General features: G+C 36.0%; 1 protein-coding gene across 1 annotated transcript in view; it reads right to left on the reverse strand.

Moving 5' to 3' along the window:
• Positions 1–518: 518 nt before the first annotated feature.
• Positions 519–20332, reverse strand: part of Rfx3 (regulatory factor X, 3 (influences HLA class II expression)) — a 141692-nt gene continuing 121878 nt past the window's right edge. Inside the window, exons 14-17 of the mRNA XM_013018429.1 lie at positions 16853–17006; positions 3017–3079; positions 2003–2045; positions 519–1435 (exon numbers count right to left, since the gene is read on the reverse strand). Coding sequence (XP_012873883.1) covers positions 1197–1435; positions 2003–2045; positions 3017–3079; positions 16853–17006 — 499 coding nt within the window. The 3' untranslated portion in view covers positions 519–1196. The remainder of the gene's footprint in view (positions 1436–2002; positions 2046–3016; positions 3080–16852; positions 17007–20332) is intronic.

A 20332-nucleotide genomic window follows, 5' to 3' on the forward strand; every position in this document is an offset into this window, starting at 1 on the left:
TACATTCTTCAATGGCAATGGTCCATCCAGCCACCTGTCCAAATCCTATAGAATTGGGGTACGTAACAGTGAGGTGTGCCAGTTACACTGCCTTCAGGTTCAGTTTAAAATTTAAATCCACATACTTTAGAAACCAGGAAATCGTTTCGAAGGAAATAACGATATGCAGGTTGCTACATTCCTTGCATTCTATAATTTTTCTTTTATAATAGCAGCATATTGAACTACTATTAGAAAAAAGAAGACCTGGAATAAAAGAAAGTCATTCAAATGGAATGGTTTCCTGTATGTCCAGCTCAGAATAAGTAGCATGTACACTTAAAAAAAAAAAGTCAAGTCATTTTTATCAGCTTCAGTATCTAACTCTAACAGCCCCACTTAACAGCAGAATGCATCTGTGTGCAGTGGTCCCAAATACAGAATCAGTAGTCTTCAAACAGAGGAATTGGTATGCAAATAATGGTTAAATTCAATATCTAACGGAAGCTTGCATTGTTAATATGGTTTAATAATTATGTACACAAATTATGTACATATTAGCATATTCTCTTGCAATTCTGTCATTTACTCTGAACTGATAAATGCACAGCTCAATTTTTCTACCGAGAAAAATAGATGACCTTTCCAACCCTCTAGCACTATATTAAAAATGCTCTGTATTCTCTCTCCCTAATCCAAAATGTTATCAAAATAGTGTCTCATGGTTCTGTCCAGTGGAAAGCACCTTTCAAAAGCAAAATTGATGCATCTGCTGCCAAATGGGCATGCCTCCAGTGTCAATCAAAGAGATTCATTTCTTTTGATATTTCACAGAAGTGCATCTAATTAAAAAACTTACACATGAAATCATACACCAAGACTAACAATCAACAATAAAATATTTTAAACTACAAAAAGTAACTTACTTTTTAATTATAAGAAAACAAAAAACATTACATTAAATGTTGTAAAAATCCTTCTTGACACCTGAAACTAAGGGGGAAAAAAACTCATCATTAAGAGGCAAATAATTTGTTTATGTTAAAAAAAAAGACCTGGCAAAATACATACACCCATTCCATTTCACAACTCCAAAAAGGTAATGTTCAGCACAGATAGAATTTGACAACAGTCGACCTTCAGGCTTATGAAATTTTCAACTTAAGCCCAATATCAACAGGGTTACTGTAAGCTGTAAAAATATGCTTTAATATTCTTTAGACTGCAGTGTAGGTATTTCCTGTAGTGCTGCACTGTCGGATAGTCTGTGTACTTGTGACAATATGCTCACTGTGGATTGGGTTCAGAAGGCCTGGTTGCACACTGCTCTCCAGGACAGGCTGCATGCAGCCCACTGGGAAGGCCTGGCTCAGCTCTGTCTTCTCCCTTTTGGCTTGTGGCTCCGAGGAGTCGTCCAGCTCTTCATCCATCTCGCTTTCTACTTCACTGCCTTCATCTGCACAAACACATAATAGACCAAGACTACTAGCAGGAGACCAATTGGGAAATAGCCATCAACACTTCAGTATTCTATTACGATGCCACTTGGCCATTTCTCAGGGGACAAAGCTTGTCGGTTTTCCTTTCATGGTATTTTACTCAGATCAACAGTGTGCTGATCAGCGGGAGATGGAATCTTGTGCTTTTCTGCATGAGCTGGCTTTGAAGTTCTACCATCCACATCTCAGACTCCTGAGTAGCTAGAACTGTAGATGTAAGCAACCAGTGCCCAGCAAAACAGTATCCCCATTTTATGATTTTCTTCTAGAATTCTAGCCATAGTCAGAAATAATGTCTTGAAATTTTTAAAAGAATGTGTTGCAAAGTTCTTTTCTTAAAGTTTGGAACTGCATTTGAATTCAATTTTCTGCATTTAGTGGACAGCCCAAAGAAAACATGGGGATAGAGTGTAATGATGAAATGGTAAAGGATTCCAAAAGATAGAGACTTTCACATTCATTCAATTTCTATGTTATTTCCAGAGTAGTAAGTCTAAAAAACGAATATTACTTTCAGTTCTTACCTTTATCCAGATTTCCAGGAGATACAGCATTTAAATCACCAAACTGCAAAACAATAATATTTGTACAATAGTTACTATCAGGCAAGATAAAATCATATTCTACCAATCTGTGGCTAAAAAAAAAAAAAGAAAAGAAAAACAGCACGCTATGACTTTTTAAAAGTATAAACTAGTGACCATTTAGATCCGTGACTACACGGGTCACATAATTTTCCAATCAAACGTGTCAAATTTGAAGTTTAAATTGTGTCACAATTTAGCTGCCTTCAACTCTTTGCAAAAGGATAACAATTTTCTCTGCCTTCCATGCTCTCTGCTTTTTAATTATTTTTATTCCTACAACTCAGCAATGAAGAAATAGGGGCCTGGATGACCTGGATAAAGATGGATGTGGTGTATGAATTTGGAAAAGTACAAAATCAAGCAGGACATCTTAGCTCTCCACCAGCAGTGACCATGAATCGGGTAGAATCTGCATTATAGAAACATGGCCTTAGCAGTTTGGTTGAACTGTTGTTGTTGTTGTTTTAAATTTCAGTAAGAATGCAAAACATACTAGTAAAGCCTAATGTTGACATATTATTTTGTATAAATTTTCAAAGCTGAGAATTGTCTCTTAACTGATGTTCTAGTTTGCCAAGATAATAGGATTTCACTAAAAAAAAAAACAGAATAGGTATTTGATCACTGCTAATCAAACAAAAGAGCTCGTGACAATATGTAGCAATTAATAATTGGCAGCTCTGATGTTATTTTCTAGTGTGGATCAATAGTTTGATGAAAATATAAAGGCAAGAAATTACATTTTGAGCCTTTCAGGGTGAACAAACATAAATATATTAAATTAAAAACTGAAGAGCAGAGGTGCAAAGCTATTCCAAAAAAGGTGAAGTGAAACTGCAGAGCCTTCACTTTTTAAAAACGGCAAACAATATTTTTTTAAGTAGTAAATCATTATTAGAAATTCAGATTTCTCAACAGGCTTAGAAAGGATGAGACAGAAATTCTACTTACATTCGGAAGTTTGCTTATAAAGAGTTCCATGATAGGAGTATTTTTTTCATCTACAAGGTATGTCTATAAAGTAATAAAACTGATCTTATTTTGCAAACATATACACATTGGTTCGTTTTTTTTCCCACCTAAACAAGTATTGTTCTTCATAGTAGTCACCTTGGGAGCTTATACTTTCATTCCAAGGTCCAGAGTTCTGGAATTACTCTTCAACTATCAAATCCAATAATGAGTCTTTTTTTTTTTTTAGATACATTAAAGAAAGTTCATATTGCTATTGCCAGAGGATGGCACATTTTATTCAGTGCCTTTGGTTCTGGAATGACTTACCAAAAATCAAATTCATCTTTGTCACAATTATGGATAAAGATATATTACTTTTCTTTCTATGACTTCTTAGTGTTTCAGAGAGAGTTTAAAAAGTATTCTCACACCATTGCTAAGCCACAACAGCCTCATTGGGACCAGTGTTCAGCCTTCCTAGGTGACTACTTTGACAGAAACAGGGGCAGTATGTTTGAAAGTCTGTTCTATTACTTTTCAGTTACATGTCACCAGGCAACAAATATAAAATAGTAAGTAACCTCACTGCTGTCCTGAAGTTGTACCTGATCACACAGGTGAGAACCCTCTAATTTCTCAATGAAATTCAGGGCACTAGTTCTTGAATTACTGAACATAATCGAAACAACAACATCCCAATGTATTATTCTATCTAATTAAAAAGATTCTAGAATTCTAGATTCTAGAATGATAAAGAATCATTTATATGTTATTTCTAATCAACACAGGAAATATTACATATATGTATATATTTAACAAATTTAAGATCCACTTCTTGAAACAAGTTGTCATTGAAGATTCTAAGCACATATCTATTTTTTTTCTAGGAAGTGAATACAAGTTAAGTATCCCTAATCTAAGATGCACAGGACCAAAATGTTTCAAATTTCAGCTTTTTTCATATGTTTGAATACTTGCCTTTACACAAGAAGCTATCTTGCTCCTAAACACAAAATCTATTTACGTTTCATTTATACCTTACACATATACCTAAAGGGTACTTGATACAATGTTATTGGTGTGTTTGAGGTCAGGAGTAACATTTTTCACTTGTGGTACAATGGTGATACGGAGCATTTTGTATTTTGGGACTAAGGTTATTCATCCTGTTTTTTTCATTTGTTGCTGAGGAAATGCTACAAATTATCTGTGACTAAATTATTACTGCCACTGGTGACTAAGTAGGTAGACATATGTGAAAACTTTGTTCATATGAAACATCGCTTTCAGTTTCTCCTTTACTCTGCAAACATGACATTTTCTTTAATACAAAGATCTTCCTTAAAGGTTCCTACTTCCTAATGTGAATGAATATTGTTGATTACTTATAATGCTAAAGATAAAAACTGGAATCTCAGTGATTATCACTATCTTCAGCAAAATAAATGAACATAATAAAAGGTTTGGTGTTCTGTGCTGGACAATGTAGGAAGAATCTCAGAGACATTGTCAATGCTTGTAGGTGTCTCTGAGATTAATGACAAAGTCCTGAACATACAGCAAATAAATAGTGTAGTTTTAAAATAAATTATGAATAAGAGGTAAGATGTTAATATATATGTAAAGGTTTTTAATACACACTTAACACAGGGATAAGATCTATCTATCTGTCTGTCTGTCTATCTTACTTTAGTCCTAAAGCTAAGTAAGATTCAGAGATTCCATTTATTTGATAGGTGATTGACATTTATGGAGGGCTTACAGCGTGCCTATCAAAATTGTTTCTGTTCTGAAGCATGGGTAGGCTAGCAGAAAAATGCAGCAGCCTATGAAGATTTACAAGCATGGAGGCAAAGCCTTGGAAATGGAAATCAATTGCTTTGAGCAGGAGGTCAAAGCATCAGCAAGAAAGGACCTGAGCTGGGGGAGGGGCAGCTGTGTGGAGCACACAGAAGACAGCTCCACAGAGAGCAGACAGGTGACAAATACCTACACTTGTCTGGCACAAGTCAGAAACAGAAGAGGAGAAAGTGATAAATGATGTCAATGAACAACAGCAACAACAAAAAAGAGAGGAGCTCACGGCAAAGTACAGAGATCGTTGTAAAGTGATAGCATCAGAAATTGGAGGACTACTAGTCATTGATGGGGCATACTACTATGTACAAAGCACATCTGTAGTAGGCTTTCTTTTAAATATTATGACCTCACATGTCACTTCCTTGAAGAAGATTTTCCACATAGTTCTGTGTAAAGTACCTCCTTTCTGGTTGCTTTCAATCCATACATGCATCTCCTTCAAGACATGCATCACAACCTGCACTAACCTACAGGACTTAATTAACATCTGTTTTTCTAACCATAATGTCAGTGGCCTTGGGAGGGAAGGACCTCATTTGCCTCTTCACCCCTGTATTTCAGACTCTAATATAGAACCTGAGATAAACATTAAAGATTAGGTACTTCTTCATTTCAGCCTAACCAAAGAAACTTCAGAATTTGCAAGGTAGAGAGTTAAGATTTCATCTTAGAGCTATTGAAAATGAGTTGACCTGTCCAACATCATAGAGTAAACATGGTGGTATTATGCTTGAGACCAAGTATTCTTACCCTCAGTTTAAGAATGAGAGACACAGAGATAGTGAGGTAAGGAGAGAAAGTGAGAGCAAGGGAGAGAGAGAGAGAGAGAGGGACAGACAGAGAGACAGAGAGAGGGAGAAAGAGAGAGAGAGGTGAAAGATCCATACAAAAAGGAATACAAATGTGTGTGTGTGTGTGTGTGTGTGTATATATATATATATATATAAATCTATCTATCTGTCTGTCTGTCTATCATCTATCTATCTATCTATCTATCTATCTATCTATCTATCTATCTATCTATCTATCTATCTATCTATCTATCTATCTATCTACCTACCTACCTACCTACCTACCTACCTATCTGGAATTCAATGTATGTAGGAATTGCAATTTGGTTGGCTATACAAATAGGGAGGCTGTAAGTTAAAATCTGTAATGTATCATAGACAAAGCATGCCCACTGATTAAGTGTCCACAAACACAGCTGGGATTCTGAGGAGTATGTGTTGAGGCCAGATACCTGTCTCTGAGCACAGGCACCATGGAAGGTGCTGCTTTCTCAGCAGGAAGTACCATGGCCCACTAGGGCAAAGCCAAGAAGAAAGCACTGTGCATGAGACTCAGCACCAGCTGTCATCCTAAATCAATGAAGAGGAATTCAGACAGTAAGCAGGTGGGGCTCTGTAGGGGACAAAGAAGCAGGCTGGGAACAAAAAGTGAAGAAGGAAAGAGTTCAGAGATTGACAAACACCTCGCCCTGAGAGGCACCTTCCCTATTTGGAAGAGTTTACATCACCCTACAATGAAAGATTTTGTGTGACTGTAATCTCATTTATGCTTCACATAATTTTTTACAGCACAGCTTGCTAGTGGTTTAAACAAATCTGAAACAAGTACTCCAATAGTTTCCACTTGGTTCTTTCTAAAGAAACAAGTTGCAGCACGTCGCAGTAGCCGGGCACACAGGAAGCACTGAACAAGTGATTGCTATTGTTATGATTATTGTTCTTACTGTAAATGATCATCAGCATTTCCTAAGAACTGTAAACCAGACATGTGAGAACCAGCCTGAAGCTTTATTATAGGTTTGAGCCATGAGTGCCCAGTTCTCATTCACCTGTAAGGAGCTCTGAGAATCCATTCAGATAATCCAGGACAACTTATTTGAGACCAACCAATGAGTTACCTTACTTTCACTTGCAACCTAACCTATCTTGGTACTGATCACCATAACCATCACTATGTTGTGATGTATTTGTGGCAGGCCATTTGTACTTTCTTTACTAGCTTTGAGACATCCTGGTCTTCGTTTCACAAGGATCAGCCTGTCTTACCAGCTATCTCTTAGGAAGTCCTCTTGTGTTAACACCACCTGATGATTCTCTGTGGGTACACGGGCAGGGTCTAGAGCCAGATGCCCAGGTGCTGGTGTCTATCAAGTGAAAAACTACAGGGCACACACATAGCAGGATTAACCACATGATCACCACATGATCCTAAGCATGCTTGCTGGTGACCACGATCACCAGGAACTGATGGACAAACAGTTGAAAGCTTCTACTAGAAAGGACTACTCCTTTGGGGACTTCAGAGCCTGTAGGTACAGCTGACACAGATTCAGAAAGTGATAATAGGGCTTGTACTGCAATCAGTACTGGCAATAGGAGTAATTTTATATCCACATATGAAGAGAGAAAATATGTATATGTGTATACATAAACATATGTATGTATTTACGATTGGCCAGTTTCCAACGATCAGTCATTTGCTGCAGCAATGAAGATCTTTACATGTCTTCTTAGATACTAAAAAGAAATGGATCCCTAAAATGTTCTAATATTTTTTTTTATCTTCTGTTTGGTATACTGTTTGGGACAGACTTTATTTTTTTAACTTCACTTGCATTAGGTCTACATAAAATCTGTTGCCCTATTTTGTAACTTTCATCCATTCCTATTAGTTAAACTTTCATTCAAGCCCAGCTATGACTGCCTAGTTAGACCTAATTATGTTTATGCTTCTTTCCTAATGCTGTCATTTTCTTTTCTAATTGACTTATTTCCCTATTCTATTTGGTTGGTTGTATTTTTCAAAACATTGAATTAGTTTGCTTCTGATTACCACTTTGGCTACATACCAAAGAATGCTGTTGGTTCTTTGTAATTCCATGAATCATTTGATTCAACATTCAAAAATTGTCTGCAGGCTATTTTATTCTGTTACAATACAATAGAGCCTGCTTGCGCTTTGTTATCTGTTCTATTTATTTTAACTCCTAAGTTTATCTTTAATATGGTCCAAAATGTGATGGTCTAATTGTATACTTTATTACATGGGTTGTCAGCGCAGAATCGATTAAAAAAAATCAAGTAGAAAGTAATGAAATACACTCCTTGATAATGCATATGATGTTATATACTTATGAAAAGGGAAGGATATGGAGCTAAGATTTACTTACTATGTATCTGGCTGCCTATCCAGCATACCTACCTACTTACCTAACACAAACTCTGTGAAGAAATAGTATTTATGTTTTTCTGATGAGAAAACTAAGAACTCAGGTAAGAAAATATATCTAACTTTCACAGATTACAAGCATATTTAATAGGGAATGTGAAATCAACATCCACGTGTAGAGTACACCACAGTAAGAACTATTCAGGATGTGTAACAGCCTGACCTGAACTAAAGCACAACTCTAACAGCACCAATCAGGTGACCAAAAGCAATCTACCAATCAGACAGAGTTAACATGAGGATTCAATGGGCTCATATTTGCTTTTACCAAATCATACTGTCTTCAAAATTCAATTTTTGAATACTGTTGATAAACCTTAGAATTCAGTTGATAGCCATAGGATGATGTTTTCACCCTGAAATGCCTCTAGCCAAGTGGGCTACGGAAAAAACTCTGTGGGTGTGACTGTACTCCACACGTTCACATGAGGTTTTGGCACTATAAACTCAATGTCGGGGGAGTTGTGTGGTTTTTTGGTACTAATCAAGGAATTTTCGAGACATGCAAATACTATAAGAGATGGCCTGAGCGTGAAGGGGACATGCATGAATTGTGTTTCCTAATCCAAGGGATATCACACAATTGGAAACAGAGGAGGAGCTCAGTTGAGCACTACTGAATCAACTGCTTTTCTCTCTCTGCTCTTCTAACAAGTGAATAAGGAGGGAATGAGGCCATTTAAATCTTTCCCCATGGAAATCTCAAACAGATTTGGAACTGGCTATCTCAATTCTAATATTTACATTACTCCCCATCTTAATCAATAGCTTTTCTATACTCCACTCAAATTTCAGAATGCCCTGAAATTTACAAATCATATCTAGTTCAGCTATGGTCTATGACTTTTGCCTATAATAACTAAGATTAAGGTTAGGGAGTGACAAACAGATTTTTGATGATGGACAGAAATTTTTGTCTTTATCCGCCCAGTTGAGAACCAAATTCATCAGAGCAATCCACATTTAACGCTGTTGTAAGGTTTCGCAACTGAGTAAAACTAGTTGCTGACTTTAAAGTAAGTGCCAATTTTGTCCTATTTGTAAATGAATACTAATGTCTTATTTGGTACAATGTTGAGTCCTTCTGTGACTTTTTTCTACATGTGTATGTTTCATGCATTGTTAAATAGATTGCTAAGACCACCAAGATTTGTGACACTATATGGTCTATATGCTGTCACTGCTGTCGGTCCTGCTTTGTGAAGCTGGCCAGGTGTTGTAGCAATATGTGTTGCCAGAGAAGTATATTAACACCACAGCTTTAAGCACTCAGACTCTCTGTACTTGCCTGGAGACCCAGAACACATCACACACCTTTATAATGTTTCAAACATTTTAAGAAGCAGTCGTAGGAGAACTTGCAGAAATTGAAGTGACCAAGGAAGAATACAGGGCTCGGCTGCTTTGAAACAGAAAAGCAGTTTGAAACACAGCTTCAAAAGCATTTTCAACATCTCCCCGAGGCAAAGGCAAGAGGGTCTCTGGCTGCTTTGTCTTTGCCTAGGCTGCTTCCTCCCAGCCAAGCCTCGGAGCCCGCGCTTCCCTCCTACCATCCAACCACTCGCCTGTTATCTGAGATCTCAGTATTCCTCACCCCAAACCCATCTTTTCTTTCTTACACCTGTACAAGTCTCTTCTCCGAGGCACTTCAGAAGAAAGAAGGAACTGCCAATAGGTGGGCAGCTGTTTCCAAAGGGTAGAAAATCCTTGAACACAAAGCTAATGTGTTCATAAATGAGTAAAAAAATTATCCATACTGCAAGATGGAGGAATGATACCTAAAAAGAAGCATGCAGGGGTCAAAGGCTGGCTATGTCTATGATACTATTTCCTGGGATGAAAATTGGAGGAGATGAAGAATTGTAAATTTAGACCAAGCTTTTCTAGTTATCAAGATAGATCTGTCAAGGCAGGTGGATAGAACAGATTTTATTTACTGTTTGATTTACGACTTTAAAAATATTTATACATGTGGGACTCTGGGCCCTATAAATGTTAGGGTTGGGACTGGCAGCATATCTTTATGCAAATAAAACTATGGGTGGATAGGAAAGAATTTTGCTTCTAATTTGACTGTCTCTCTTTGAGGTCACCTGCAACATCTAATAGGATGATGCACGGGGTAAGGATTTAAGTACTCACACTAAGATTACACCAGGCTCATATTTTTGTAGAGAATCTCTCATTTTTATGACATTATATAACAATGTATTATAGAAAAATGATAGCATAAAGGAGGTAACAATTCCTTGTCTATTTTAAACAAGAGCTCTCTTTTAATGAGAAGGACAAGCAACCACCCAGTCTACTTGTGGCCAAGAGTAAAAAACTCACAGCTAGAGCCATTGGGCCTATGTACAGAATAATGGGTTATGCCAAAGAGGCCAGTAGGTGGAGCTATCACGCTTAATCTCCACCAGGGAACCTTGACACTGAACTTGCTCTTTGCAAGTTGGAGGCTGTCAGAGCAGCTACCAGACAAAAGTAACTCGTTTCTAAATGCATATCATCATGGTGGGCTTTGCTGAGCTTTTTCTCCTGAAGCCTAAAATGGTCATTTAGTTGTTAAAACGTTTTAAGAAGTCTTCAACTACATTTGTTCCTTTTCTGACTTCCAGCTATCTAGCTGCAAGCACTTAACCCAAATCTTCTAGGAAGGAGGTGGAAACTTCATTTTTTCTGTATAAAGAAACCTAGTATATCAATCATAAAATCCAATGAGATGTCTGACAAATTAGTACTGTCTGTCCTGTCGTCTTTCTTTAGTTCTTCCTTGATAGCTATGTTTTCTTATTTATTATATAGGATTGTGTTTAAACAACAAGTACCAGCAAAATCCTCTCCATTCCCTAAAGAATCTGGGAGCAACTGTAGCTCAGTCAGCAGGGAAGAAAACCAAATATAAGAATCTAAGGAGCAGGGTGGGGGGCGACGAGGGAGTTAGGGAGGGAAGGGATAGTAGGAGAAAAACAAAGGAGGGGGTAATAATGCCCCACAAGAATGTGTTCATTACCTTACTCATGTAACTGTAACCCATATGTACAGCATCTTTACAATAAAAGAAGAGAAGAGAAGACAAGACAAGAGAAGAGAAGAGAACGGAAGAGAAGAATCAAGGAGCAGGTATTCCAGAGGGAAAATCCTGGGCTGCTGAGTCAATGGCTTTTTTCTCAAGTCCAAGGAGAAAAATGACCAGAATGACAATCAACAAAAAGGAGGAAAAATACAACAGTCGATACAGCCAATTCTTAGGAACCTGGAAGATGATGGTATACAAAAGGGGCCTAATCCTCCAAAGTTACTTCTATTATTTATTTTCAAATTGTCAGAAATTTTGCTAATGTAAAGGAATAGATTTACAGCTGAAGTCAAGCTGCAAATTCTATTTTTTTTTTTTGCTTTGTGGGTTGTTATGAAAGAGCTGAAAAGGGTAGAATTTGTTTTCTGGCAGATTTGACTTTTGCAATTTGCTCAAACTAATATTTCATTTGGATATGCTAAATATCTACTAACAAAAGTGGAAGAGGGCAGGGGGCAGGGGATTAGACTATGAAGAGCTATAAACACCCTCAAAGGCAGGGGAAGAAAGCTTTGGACTAGAATAATGTCAAAAATCGGATTTCTTTATCATTGTGTGAGAATGAGTGTGCAAACGTGTGTCTGTGTATGATGTGTATGTGTTTAGAAGAATTTTATATTTCAGATAAATGTAAGTTGATAAAATGCACAACCTGTGTCCTGAAACTGGATACAAATAACTTAAAAAAAAAGAAGAAGAAATTTCAATTTGGATGGTCTTTTTGGTTCTGGAGTGAAACAGGCCTACCTAGTAAATTTAGTTTTGTCATTTGCTAGTTTTGATTTGGGGCTGCTTTCAACTACATTTCCTCACTGGTTAAAAGGGCATACTCATTTATCTTTAGCAAGGCTGTGGCCAATCTTCATTGAGAATGTAAAACACAGCATGATGATTGTAACAAGGTCTGACCTTAGTAAGGAGAACATTAATAAATACTAATAAGTTTCACTATAAGTAACAATATAAATTTTAGGCCTGGAGGCATGATTCAAAAAGGTCCTAAATTCAGTCCCCAGTAAAACTAACAACTAACATTTGACAACTAGTCTCTACACTTTTCTGAGCTCCTACTGTTCTAAGGTAGTGTTCTGTTACTTGGTTTTGAGATAGGGTATTACCATGTAAGCCTGGCTGCTTTACTCCTCCAGAGTCTCCTGCTTCAGCCTCCCGAATGCTGGGATTACAGGCAGGTACCACTGCTATGCTAAGATTTCTAGGTGGTTTTTTGTTTTTGCAAATTACCAATTTAAAATACAATCTATTCTTTTAAAAATATTCCTCAAAATAAGCCTATTGTTCTAGAGATACATTTTTAGAATTTTCTGTAGTTGTACTGTAATTAAACTCAGTCAATGCTTTATTCTGGATTGATTTTACTTTAAGTATCCGTGTTTATTTGTATGAATCAATCACGTGCTTCCAGTAAACTTTTGTTGAAAAGCTTGCCTGTTGAGTTAATATTGCTCCAGGTTTTATTTTAAAGATTTTTTCCCTTTATTTTGTATACATCAACTCTGATGAGCTTAAGACATTTGCCTTTTTTAATTTAATTTTATTTTATTTGTGAACATACTGTACAGAGAGACATTTGCCTTTAGATGGCAAATTGTACACATTTGAAAATATTTCCCTAAAAATACTACTGAAATATTGTTTTATATTGCTATTCACAACTTAAAACAGAGTATCTTCTGGCTTCTATTTGAAAAGTTGACCATAGAAATGGTTTATATATAATATTAAATGAGTATAACTATAATAAAAATTTATACTTATGTTATTCTGATATTTATGAGTATACAATTTAATACTTACAATGTATAATTGTGTTAAATATACAAAATATTAAATATAGAAATGCTTGTCACGAAAAATATTTTATGAATCAACCAAAATTTTCTAGGTTCAGTGAATATATTAATGACCTAAACATTAGAAAATAAAGCATACATCTCATAGACTTCCAAACAGATCCAAAACAGCCATAAAATTCAAATAAAAAGAAATTTTTCTGCTCTATTTTTCGTGGACAGAATGACTATGATTTAAAAATTCTTAACAGGTGTGCAAACAGATGCAACTTGTTTATTTTATTCTTACTCTTAAATTTTCACCATTGCCAGAATGCCTATAGGCACATTTAAAATATTTAAATAAAATTTGAAAAATTACATAAATTCTAACAGTAAATAAATTCTGTCCTCTATCATTTAGGGGGAAAATATCTGCCCCTTCAAAACTACAAATGCCTTAAATAACTTTCCAGGAAGTATTAATATAGTGGCAGTTTAACATTTCACAAGAAAACTTATGGTGATATTATCTCTAGTGAAAACTGAATTGCAAATGCTTTCTCCTTTCTCAGGTTATTACTTTTGTGAACATTTCTTTCGGCCTTTGGTAGTCTCCACACCTTTCTTCTAGACTCTGTCTTTTTAGAGTCAATTCCTTTTGCCTTATATTTCTCACCTCAAATATCTTTTCCCTGCACCTTGTTTTTCATATCTCTATATCCCTTAATTTTTTTTATTTTAGTGTTTGTAGTTATGCCATTAAAATATAAGCTTCTTGAAAGCAGGGTCAAAGGTTTGTTTTGTTTATTACCATATTAAAATCATTACAGCGTTTGGCCCATCTTACCTACATAAAAATATTTGTTAAATACATAAGTAAATTAACTGGAGAACTCTAGGAATCAACACAGAGGAACATGATAGGTTCCCTTGTCATTATAAATAAACAACAGAACTAGAAGGAAAATCCCCTTCTTTCAACTCAAAGTTCTCTATTATTTCCAAGTATTTGTCAGTTATAGAAATCACATTGAGAACCATGTAATAGTACTGTATAAATTCTAGGACGCAAAGTAGAAATACAAATCAGGGAGACAAGGACTACTTAATGTAGCCTGAGACTTGCTGAACAAGTGAGATTTAAGACATAAAGCAGGAATTATGATAGGCAAGGGGAGATGATGGGAAGGTTCTGGATAGAAAGAACAATTCATGCAAGAATCCAACGATGGGATAATCTTGGTGAACAGGAAGGGAGGAAAGGCTTCTGGGTTTGCCACAGAAGGGGCATGAGGAGGAACAGTTTGAACAGAGAGGTAGCCCTCGTCTACCAGAGGAAGATATTTTCTTCCTTAAACAGAAAAGGAAGCCTCTGAGCAGTTTTAAGTAAAGTATAACACAATAAGATTTGCTTTTACATGAGGTGATACTGACTACACTATTAAGGATGTAAAAATAAGATAAAAGTAATTGGTTAAAAACATACAAAGATGATGCTCAGGCATCTAGAATGTCTGCTAAGAAGCTGAGTAGAAAGATTAAGTTTAACTTAAGGTATTATGAGCTGTCACAACGCTTTTCTTGAGGTTGTTATTACTGATAATTAAAAAACAACAACAACAAAACCACTTGTTGAGAGTGAGGGTAATGGCGAGTAGTGTGGATTTTAATTGCCTTTGGCCTGATGCTACTCCCACTGTGAACCCAGGCACTCTGGACCTGGACTTTGGAACACCAATGGGTATTAAGAAAAGAGTAAAATTAGGATCTAACATGTGAGAGAAACATGAGAAAATAGCTTCTTTTCTTGAGTATCTTTATTTTTCCCAAATCAAGAAATTTTAAATAAAATACAATCAAGGGCAACAGGTTTATGATAGCTAAGAGATATAAGATCAATTCTAGGAAATTAGCTAATCCAAACTATTCACAAGGACTGGTACTGAATAATGGAAGAGCAAAGAGAGCTCAGAAACTTTTCTTACCAGCTGGGTAAGAATACAATGAGCAAATTACAAATCAAAGATATAGTATGCTTAGATCTTACAGAAGGTATTTTATGTCAGTTTTTTATGTTAAATTTTATTAAGCTAACTTTGCCTCATTTGACAATTTGACATTTATATATTTTCACGGAGTTGAAAAAACAATGCCAGTGAGTAACTGACAGTATTGGCCATATAGTTCATGGGATTTCTTGGTATTGTCAGTAGGAGTGCGGGAGGCAGATAGGCCTTCCTGCTGCGCGATAGCTCATGGTCCCTGCCTTTGTTGCCCAGCAATACAAGGAAAGCAAAAACTAAGCATCAAGATTAGCCATGTGCTAGTATTAACCATCACTGTTGTCATCATCCTGTTCATCCTAGTAAAGCAGACCCTGAAGACCCAATGTGGATGGCAAATATGTAAAATGTACAAGGCAAGTCAATTTAGTATTCTTGAATCCAGAGTTGAGAAATCTTACATGTCACACCAAGGCATTTTTCTGAGAAGACATTTATACAACCAGAGAAAGAAGTAATAACGGGAAGTCCAACCTAAGGAAAATCCAGATTGTTTTACTCGCATGAAATTCCGCCTAAAGCTACAGGGATTCTTGGTTAATCTCACATATAGCCATCTGGCATCGTTTAAACAACCATTTGAGAGCATTGTATAAAGATGTATATCATTTAACAGCAAGAGATTTTAAGAAATAGAATATTTCAACTAGAATCCTAAATACGTTTGACATGCATTTATTTTCACCAGCGTATTTAGTCAGTCATTAAAGTGTTATGACATTTTATACTTTTATTGTGTTTCTTAAACTGATACAAATATCCAATAATATTTGTCTTCACTTAAAAAAATTCAATAAGCACCTTTACATAGCTTAAAAATGAACATGTCATTGTCACTACTTTGGGGGTAAATTGTGATGTAGGTCAGACCTGGTTTAGTTTGGTAAACTATAAAGTACACCCAACCAAATATAAGAAAATGACCCAATGCTAAGCCATTCTAGCATTTGCATATATTCCTCATTGCCTTAATCCAGTCTCATTTGTTTTAGTTTCAGAGCTTTATGTTTTGGTACTTGTTGAGGATAAAGTGTTTTGATTATTATTTAGACATTGTAGAAAAGTCCAGACAATTTTAGATACAGTAATGTCTAAAGTTTTAGACAATGTCTAAAAAATGTCATTTGTCACTGTTATCATCATCATCACAATCATCATCATCCTAAAAATTAACCATTTATTTTATTTTTGATGTCTGGGGAATAGTGTTCAATATGCATCTTTAAATTTTGTTATAGATATTAGGCTTATTAGAAGAATTGATCTTTCTTATTCCCCACTACTCAGGTTCTTTAAATTCTTGCTTTAAATCCAGTGGTTCTCAAGCTCTGCTTGTACATAGATGTTCAGACACTGAACGAAGCATTCCATACATTTTACATGATACAATCTATAATTCTGGATTCCAAAAACATAAATAGGGATTGAAGGACCCCCCCCCCCCCCCCCCCAATGGTTTCAAAGCCTCTCTTGGGTTAGGCTCACTTGGTTAGAAATCATTGCTTCAATCAATCACTTTTTTTTTTTTTTGGTCGGTCGTGGGGGATGAACTCTGGGCCTGGGCACTGTCCCTCAGCTCTTCAGCTCAAGGCTAGTGCCCTACCACTTGAGCCACAGAGCCACTTCTGGCTTTTTCTGCTTATGTGGTGCTGAGGAATCGAACCCAGGGCCTCATGCATGTGAGGCAAGCACTCTACCACTGAGCCAGCCTCCCAGCCCAATCAATCACTTTTAATGAAGTATAAATCAGGTTCTTTTTTAAAACCCAGTAGGTCATAGCTCTTTCACTTTCTCTTACCTCACCCATGACGGCTATGGGTGTCTCTCCTGTTGCTTGAGCAACACGATGTTCTACTAAGTAGAACATGTATTCATCATAGAGCAGACGGATCAGGTGGAAGGAGCCAAAGCTAGCAGCACTGCGCAAGGTTAAGTCTCGAATAACCATTGAGCTGTTTCAAGAGAAAAGACATATACGGCCAATATTAGTGAGAACCTGTTTTTCCTCAAAAGAAGTTACACTGGAAGTCGAAGTAGTAATAGTATAGGCTTTTCAATATTACGGAAAGCCGTTGGCTCAACACATGTAAACAGGGTAGTAAAGAAGTAATCACGTGAGAGAGTGAAACTTAAACCATATAGGTCTTCCAGAGGAAAGACTATTATGTTAACATAGGTAGATTTGCTGTTGTATTAAACTCATGAATAGATCAGAATTGACCATTTTGAAAGGTTGAAAACATATCACCAGTGTAATAAAAAAGCAACTAAAAATGTAAATCTTATTCATGATAGTTAACAACCTATAATTTCTAAATGACAAAGGCCATTAGCATACACTTTGGAAAAGTATGTATTTATGCTAGACAAAGCACACAGAGTTCTGAGAGGCAGCTACCTAGAATACAGATGAGTATTCACAGGGGATCCAGAAAGGAAGACAAATTTATTGATTCCAGTTTCTTACCCATTTTCATTTAAATTAAGGTGATTTTCCATCAGAAGCAGATATTATAAGCGCAATTAAGAAATTATCCATGAAAAATGTGAACATTTAATTTGTATAATATCCATATATAAAAATAATAATAGTTGCTAACAACTCTATTATATTCAAAGTAGAAATCAATAAAAAAAGTCTTGGCTTTATTAAAGATGTGCAGATTATTAACCTTATTCATGTATTACAAACCTTTTTAATATCAGTAGTAAAAATAATGTATGCATGCTTGTGTATGTATATGTATTTTCTCATCAATGTCATGGAATGATCATTTTCCAAAGATGATGATGATGATGATAACGATACTCTCATTACATATTCAACATGAAGAAAAAAACTCATAAATATATAGCCTGATATTCTTAATCCTTGTTTTGCAGTGTACAATTGTAAACTACCCAGAAAATGGAAAAATTTAAGACTGTAGTTTTATTATGTTTTTTTAAAATACTTTAGATTCTATGTACAAATACTCAAATTCTGTAACTCAACTCTGGAAATGACAAATCATCCATTTATATGAAATACAAAAGCCATGGACTCTGGCGCTGGCTTTGTGGTAACTGATTGCTAATCTCAAATAAATAATTTCCTTGACTTACATATTTTCTTAAAAAATATGAAATCAAGCTGGGCACTGGTGGCTCACACCTGTAATCCTAGCTACTCATGAGGCTGAGATCTGAGGACTGCAGTTTGAAGCCAGCCCAGGCAGGAAAGTTGGAGAGACTCATCAGCAATAATCTACTCAGAAAAGGCTGGAAGTGGCACTATTGCTCAAGTGATAGAATGCTAGCCTTGAGCACAGACAGGCTCAGGGACAGAGCCTAGGCCTTCAGTTCAAGCCCCAGGACTGGCCAAAAAAAAAAAATCAATGATTTTAGTCTTATCTAATGTATGTTCAGAATAAGATGAGCTCAAGAATGTGAAATTAACTTATGAACAGAAGATGACTCAATATAAATAATTATAACATACAGAGTACAAGTTGTCTCTATTCTGTTTAAGAGATGAAGAGTACAGATTACTATATATTAGTCAGAGGACCTCTCATTTTTGAGGATCTATTTACAAAAAGGGTAAAGAATTACATAAAAAAGGAAATCCACAAATTTGATGTCATAAGCCTGGTTGCCATTATACATTCCTGATTATGATTACATTATGTTTTTTTTAAGGCTTAAAGCTTAGCTTGAGGGTCAAATAAGACTAATATTCCATTTCCTTTAACTCATTTAGATTTTGGTTTTCTTGGTTATCTGTAGTCCACTGTACTCTGAAAATGTTAAATGAAAATTTCAGAACTAATCAGTTTTCAATTGTGTATTCTCAGTAGTGTAATGCAAACTTGTTTTACCTACTTCTTCTCACCTGGGATGTGATTCATCCTTTTGCTCAGGGTGTCTACCTTTGTGTTCAGTATATGCCACCTATTAGTAGCCAGTTTAGGTGTCCAGGTTATACCACTGGAAAAAAAATAAATCTTCTGGCTTTCAATCATATTGTCTAGTTTTTGAAGATCCAATAATCCTGACATGAAATTATTATAGTAGTCTTTAAAAAAGAATCATTTGAATTGTATTATCAGAGCTATATCTATACTTCAGTCTCTCTGTGTTGGGTCTCTGCCCTACATGACAGTACTCAATAATAGTTAACAATTTAATTGGAAACGTATTGTCCACATTAGACTCCTGTTTAGCTATGTTGCAGATTTAAACTCCACTGATTTTCATGTTGCTAAGTTACCATGAACTCAACTCTTTCTAAAATCAGTTATAAGCATTAATTATTTGATAGTGGATGACAGGTACCTTTGAATGTTTACCCTTTATAATTCTTGGTGTGGAAATTACAATACATGCCCTAACACATGATTCTCAGCTTATCTCTCTGCATACTCTTCCCCAGTGGAGAGGAGAGACCAGACCTGAGACCCTCATGTAAACTCTGAGCAATGAGTATAGCTGGTTAAAAACCATGTGATTTTTTTTTTTTTTTGCTTTGTATGTTCCTCCCCCATGGTATAACCTGTTTTCGCTGTATTTTTTTGCCAGTATAATTTGGGGAGGGGAAGGAAAAAAACAAAATGTTTAAATAGGGATACGGGTTGACCCATTGTAACAATGAAATGTAGAAGACACTAGGTTGAAAACAAACTTTACAATTTAGGTGGGGGAGAAGGGAGGGGGGGTGGGCAGGGGGGAAGGTGGAGGGGTGTGGGGGGAGTGTAGTTGTAGAGGTGGGAGAGAAGGGATGGTTGGGAAAAACAGAGGAGGAGGCAACAATGCTTGATAAGAAAAGTACTCATTACTTTACTCATGTAACTGTAACCCCTCTATATAGTATTTTCACAATAAAAAACTTATTAAAAAGAGTATTCACTTTGAGCATTAAAAGGCTTAGATATTGCCCTGTTGTAGATACTGCCCCATGTCCTATTTAAAGTTAGGATAGGAAAACAATGAATCTCATTAAGGTTTTAACTTTTTTATAGTGCTGAGATCAAAATAAGATCCTAGCATACTAGACAAGTGCTCTACCAATGAGCTATATATATCCCCACTCATGAACTCTGTCCTTTAAAAAATAAAAGGACTATTTGAGGATGGAGAAGTAGCTTAGTGGCAGAGTACTCACCTAGCATATACAAGACTGGGATTAAACAGCAGCACTACAAAACAGAAGTAATGTTTGGGTAACCTTTGTGGTAGTCTGAGGGAATGTTCTCCACCGTTACCTAAAACACTCAAGCAGCTGAAAAAGGCCCATATA

Source organism: Dipodomys ordii, unplaced genomic scaffold, assembly GCF_000151885.1.
Source record: "Dipodomys ordii isolate 6190 unplaced genomic scaffold, Dord_2.0 Scaffold40, whole genome shotgun sequence".
In the NCBI taxonomy this organism is placed as follows: domain Eukaryota; kingdom Metazoa; phylum Chordata; class Mammalia; order Rodentia; family Heteromyidae; genus Dipodomys; species Dipodomys ordii.